This window comes from Leguminivora glycinivorella, chromosome Z (assembly GCF_023078275.1).
Source record: "Leguminivora glycinivorella isolate SPB_JAAS2020 chromosome Z, LegGlyc_1.1, whole genome shotgun sequence".
Classification (NCBI taxonomy): Eukaryota; Metazoa; Arthropoda; class Insecta; order Lepidoptera; family Tortricidae; genus Leguminivora; species Leguminivora glycinivorella.
In genome coordinates, this window is record NC_062998.1 from 41975281 (window position 1) to 41981576 (window position 6296).

Sequence of the window (6296 nt, forward strand, 5' to 3'; positions counted from 1 at the left end):
GACGCTAAACGCTGATCGAAACGCAGCCTGGCTCTGTCACGCCAATACGCAATTAAGAGCGATAGAGATAGCTAACAACGATAAAGATATCATCGTAAGCGTTATTTCATTTGGCTACGTGCTCAGTTACTACTGGGACCTACCTATCCAAAACGTTTCATAACATAAAAGTCAACGAAACACAAAGGTTAAGTGTAAATCTAGTAGAAAAATAAAAATCTTGTGTAGAATTATGCCAAGGTAAGGTAACGGCCATTTTGACTAGTTTTGACAGATTCGCTGCTGCAAATGTTATTTTCTGTCCGCTGGCCGGAAAGCGTCAGGCCACTGCGCTAACGCTAAACGAAGTTACCACTTCCTGGGTCCATCGAACAGAGAAATAGTACTTATACCTACACACATTGGCCAGTAAATAAGAAAGCCTCAGATCTGTTCGATGGAGCCGGGAAGTACTGAGTAGTGACTTCGTTTAGTGCAGCGGCCTGAAATTTTAAGTAATTGCTAATTTAGGTGTTAAAATTTTAGGTATGTAATCTACTGTCGAAAATTCGATGAAATTATGACATTATTTAACCCGTGAATACGTGTTCACATCAAAGATGGAGCTATCACGTCGTTGCTAACTTAGCTTAGTCTAACACTAATAGATATTATTGTGTACCTAAGCCGTAATTACGTCAAGCTATAAATACTGTAAGTTCTAATTAACTTCATTATGATATCGTATAAATTGCTTGTGCATCATTAATAAATAATTCACTCTATGCACACTATATCATAACTATTAATCTCTAGTTTATCTACCTATGTAGTTTTTACTTTTTTCATACCTGTTATATTTACGGAGAATTATCCTCTATGTCCTAGGAAAGATCTGTAAAAATCACTAGGTGGGCATTTTCAAATATTGGGTCGCAAAATTAGTGAAAGTTTTTAACAAAAATTAACTCGATGTCAGTTTTGTGACGACAATAAAGCATGAAATTTCAATAAAAATGCTGAAAAACATTTATAATATGAAAAAGTTGGATTTTAGACAATTTTTTGTTAACAACTGTCACTTATTTTGAGTCCAAATTTCTGAAAATGCCCAGGTACCTAAGTAAAAGCTTTGTGGATTGAACACTAAAGGAAATCCTGTTGCTTAGCCCCCTCTCTCACTTGAATATTTAATTTAATTTGCAGTACATACATACTCTAGTATCAATGTTATTGGCTTGGACACAAATGAGATGTCGTACTCATCGTTATGGGTCGGGGACGCATATGACGACCGGTCTGGCGCAGTCGGTAGTGACCCTGCCTGCTGCGCCGCGGTCCCGGGTTCGAATCCCGGTAAGGGCATTTATTAGTGTGATGATCACAGATAACTGTTCCTAAGTCATGGATGTTTTCTATGTATATAAGTATTTATATATTATATATATCGTTGTCTGAGTACCCACAACACAAGCCTTCTTGAGCTTACCGTGGGCCTCAGTCAATCTGTGTAAGAATGTCCTATAATATTTATTTATTTATTTATTTATTTATATGAAGCTATATTTTTCTTGAACACCAAGATACTTATGTACAGTCGAGTTCATAAATATCTGAACATTTTTTCACCTTATTGCAAATAAGGTCGAGAAATGTACAAATATTTATGAACTCGATTGTACATATAGATTCTCAAAATCAACATATTTGTATATCTATGTATTAACGACTCAACAAACATTTCCTCCTAACAGCTAATCGGAATCAATGTTTATTATATATTTTCACCGCGCGACACTTATCTTACAAATGATACGGTAAGCATAGACAGTAACGTCATCATTAAACGAGAGTGAAACGTCTGTAATAAATAGCACTCAATCATTACCATGTTACGAGGTAAACGTGATGCACTGACATTGTATATTTATCAATTAGTCAACGAGAAAGTTCACGTTAGCTCTCTTGTCTTCTTAAAGCGAAAAAGTTCACGTTTTTGTCATAGCGTGTCAAAGCAAGCAAGCGAGATCTGGGAGGTTGCAAACTGCTGTTTGCACAACATATAACTGCAACAAATACCAATGATTACTAAGTCATTATAGAAATATAGAGCACGCTTTATAGTAACATAATGTAATAACCTAATAAATAATTATAAATTAACTTTTTCACTATATGTTGCCGGATCGTTACGTTGGTTGTTAGTCTCGTTATGGCTATAAATTTTAATAACACGCAACGCGGCACAACTGTTAATTAGAAAATATAGTAGCTCACTTGATTTATTTTTCCAATTTTGGTGATTTCTTCCGTAACTCTCTAGTCTTCGTGATAATTATACTGAAAAATATTTAGTCGTAAAAATAAAAACGGTTGCCTATATTTAAGTTTCCCTATAAATCTCTTCCCACCCATAAGCACACAGTTTGTAACGGGATGTGTAGGGTAAACTAATCGCTACGTAACAAATACCTACTCATGAGGTAAAAGGTGAAGATGGACTTGTCTAATAGAAGGTATCCATATTGACCTTACAGGCATTTGCATCTTCACTACATTTAAACAACGCATCATAGAGTACCTACTTATTCTATCGCATATTTCTGAATAACAGTAGTAACAACTAAGGTGAAATAGTTATTTGTTTCAAAAGTTGTTGTTTAACCGCACGTGCCAATATTGATACCCGAGCAAGCGAAAGTGGGGTTCAAAAAGTGGAATCCTGAGCGTTGCGAGGGTTTCAAGACACGTAGGATAAACAAACTTTGCCACCGAGTGAAACACAAAAATTTTCACCACGCCAAAACGAACAAAATACTGACTATAAAACATCAAACTAAATCAAATTCAGCAATCTATTCAAAATATAATAATAAATATTTATAGGTAAATATAATATTTATAGGTAAATTCTACCAGCCAGCTCAAGGCATTAAAATAAAGTTTGTATGAAATTACTTTGCACTCTTGTGGATAAAATGCAATTTTACTATTCGTTTTATAATAGCAATATTTATATTTACCAGTTGGCGTGGTGAAAAATACATATTTAAGTATTTTATACTTTATGCAAAGCTACATACATATTAATTTAGCACTCTTTATAACATAATTATTTGTATGTAGGATGCAGATGATCTTAGCTAATACATTTTCTGACTGTATTAGCAAATAGCAGAAATTTAATACTAATACCTGGCGAAACTGAAAAAGCTTTCCACAATCCGTATCTTAATTCCCAATCCTCGAAGAATAGTTCTGCATTTGTCCACGGGTTTGTATTTCTCACGTGGTATTCTTGTAGCAAGGGTGGATTTAACTGAGGAGCCTCCTTTGCACGTCGATTCATTATTTGGTTCACATAGCGGCACAAAAATGGCGCTTTGTGCACCCAGCAAATAAGGGACATGACAGAAATAACAATGGCGTGCATCCAGTGTTTACATCTAAGCGGAATGTTCTGTTCCTGGAGTGCAAAATTTTGCACGACCATCATCATGAAGGCGACCGACGCTGCGGTCATGCCACACGGCACTTCCAAGAGCATGCAACACACTACAGTGAACACAGCCTTCACATTAGTACTATCTTCATAGTGCTCCGTTACAGCCAGAATGAAATTTTCGTGAATTTGCTCTTTGTGCTTCCTTAGAAACTCTCTATCGCTCTTAATGTTATTTCCGATTTTCATTTGCGTCTGAAATTCAATAATTTACCAAAATAGTAAAGTATTTAGATAATTTAGGACTTCAAAACATAGGTAATCGTTATAAACTGACCACAAAATTGGAAATTTTGAAAAAAACCCCGACATAGTATAGTGGACCGATTTTCATGAAACATAGCTAAGGACACTCCCGACTAACTCAGCTTTCAAACAAAAAAAAACTAAATCTAAATCGGTTCATCCGTTCGGGAGCTACGATGACAGAGAGACACGTCAAACTTATAACACCCCGTCGCTTTTGCGTCGGGGGTTGAAAATTAAATCGTAATCATAAAATACATAAATACCTACATTATTAACTGGTCACAATGTCCCGCAGCCCACATACGAGTACCCCCGTCTCACACGGGAGAGGGATCGAACTGTAGGTAGTTTTTTCAATTAGTGACTATAAACATAACACTATTGAAACTCACCTCAGTAATTTCATAGTACAATTTAGGTTCCACTAAATATTGTGCGTTTAGTTGTCTATCCAAAAAATGTTGAACTAAACGGCAGCCAACCAGACAGTGCGATGGATTCGTCGACCCAACGAAAGAATCTAAGAGACGAATCATGAGATGTTCTGGCAGGTGATCACTGAACAAGCCTACTTCATAGAGTTCCGCTGCATATTGAACTAGCGATGAGAGCTCCAACAAGTCTTCGTGATCCTTGTCGAGCGAGGAGAACCAGTCCAACATTGTGTATATGATTTCTATGCGGTGTTGATTAGTAACTCTTTCAAAAATCTGACGTAGGCACACCTCAAACCCTTTCCTCAATTTATAATTTACTACTAGTTTGTTGTTGCTATCAACTATATCATTTGTATAGTAATTCAAGAGCCGCTTTATTAAAGATAGTAATTTTGGAGTCTCCAACATTAAATGCTCACTCTTCAGTAGGTCGTGTAATACTCTAATGCGATGTCTGGCATCTTCAACATTGTGACTCGCCACGCGCTGGACGTCTGTGAGTATTAAATTAAAAACAGTTATTGTTTGGCGGGTAAAGTAAAAAACTATCTCAAAAGTTTGGGCAATGAAATTATCCATTGGCCATAAAGCGACATCAGTGAAAAACTCGAGCATGATCGTTGTTGTCGCTTCACTGCGTTCAGGTAGTAGCTTATCCATCGTTTTTTGAAAGACAGTTTCCGCCTTAAGAAATTGTCTTTTATTATACCACCTGGAAAAATGCTTAGAAGTTGAGCTATCTAGTTTTAATCGCATGCTAAAATAATATATGACTGTCAAAGCACACATTACAATTTCTTTCAAATTGGATTTCTGCAAATCTTTTCGGTTTACTCTGTCCAGAATAGTATTTAATTTTTTTAAACACTGTACTTTACTGTTATGGAAAAGTGGGTTTAAATTTATCGGATAATATAGGGGCTTCAGCTGCAAGATTTTGTTCTCGAGTTCATCTTCTATTAAACTTCGATTGATTCTCATAATTCAAATACGTATATTCCGTTGACACATGTGAAAATGATTAATTTGTTTAATTTTAAATGGATTATTTAAGTTGTACTAATAAATTTGCGTGTAACATTTGGTAACCTCATGGATGTCATTGATAATGTAGGTAAGCAGTAGGTAAGCTACGGTAAAATGTCACTGTCAGGCATGACGTCAGGTGACATACGCCAAGTGTGTATGTGTAGCAGTGTGTAGGTAGCACGGTAGGCAAACCACGGAGGTAGACCGAATAGGTGGAATAGTGTAGGAAAAGTTCGTCACACTGATTACTCCAGGCACCAGGCGCGAGTTCCTGCCCTTGCGCAACTTCGCCCATGACGTGCTGGGTACAAAACACCGCTTACGAACTTAATTCAGTCGTAATCGATTACATTTCATTCGTGCATCTTTTTACACTATCGTGTGCGAGTATGTTCTAGTAATAAAACTTAACCATTACGCATGATGAAGGTAATCGTATAAATCGTATAAAATCAGTCAAAGGTGTAGCTTACAGCTTAACATCTGTATGTATTTGGAGTATTTAGTATTTTTTTGTATTTGAACACTAATAAAAAGTATTTTTGATACATCAAATCAATGAACTTGACTGGTTGATTGGTCAAGTCAATGACAGTATTGACAATGCGTGAAAAGGCGTCGAGGGAAGGGTTTGTCGGTTTGTCAATAGTTTGTCAATTATATTTTCTCCATCTAACATGCATAACTGACTCTTCCAGAGGCCCTAGAAGTATGTGATATAATATGATAATAATCTTAGCTACTGTAATTCTGTCGAGGGTATACTGCGTTTAATGTTGTGATTAACTTGTGAGTGTTTATTAACTTTATGTCGTACAACCCATTCAATTCAACGGCGACGCCGAGATTTGACGCGTAAGTTTGTGGCCAGTTGGCATTTACCGAATTAGTTATCTATATCTATATCTTTTGAGCTTCATTCTTAGACAAGTATTTTGTATGCCAATTATCAGAGTATTAAGGACATAACATAACAATACCGGTAGATAGTTAATCCCATTTGTTATGTTTGTGTAGTGGCTATCATTCTAGTGAGATCGAAAACACAATGAAAGTTTTTGCGTAATTTTCCTGCTATTTCCGAGTGCGAGCGTAGTATA

The 6296-nt window shown here is 36.2% G+C and overlaps 1 protein-coding gene across 2 annotated transcripts; it reads right to left on the reverse strand.

The window, feature by feature from the left end:
- Nucleotides 1-1782: 1782 nt before the first annotated feature.
- LOC125241943 (protein EFR3 homolog cmp44E-like) lies at nt 1783-5208 on the reverse strand. 2 transcript variants are annotated; one of them, XM_048150656.1, is made up of 5 exons: nt 4960-5208; nt 4123-4661; nt 3175-3676; nt 2257-2319; nt 1783-2045 (listed from the first exon to the last, which is right to left on the reverse strand). In XM_048150656.1, exons 2-4 carry the CDS (start codon nt 4573-4575, stop codon nt 2315-2317), a joined length of 960 nt encoding a protein of 319 aa, XP_048006613.1. In that variant the 5' UTR covers nt 4576-4661; nt 4960-5208; the 3' UTR covers nt 1783-2045; nt 2257-2314. The 2 variants fall into 2 exon arrangements, with proteins under 2 accessions (XP_048006613.1, XP_048006612.1); XM_048150655.1 differs by having other exon boundaries at nt 4123-4879.
- Between the last annotated feature and the right edge of the window lie 1088 nt (nt 5209-6296).

What these genes read in the sequence shown, in the direction of transcription:
- LOC125241943 (XM_048150655.1), bottom strand. Translation starts at nt 4,827, where the DNA reads ATGGATAAGCTACTACCTGAACGCAGTGAAGCGACAACAACGATCATG. An exon ending in TGTACTATGAAATTACTGAG is followed by an intron (nt 3,677 to 4,122) that starts GTGAGTTTCAAT and finishes ATTGAATTTCAG; the next exon opens with ACGCAAATGAAAATCGGAAA.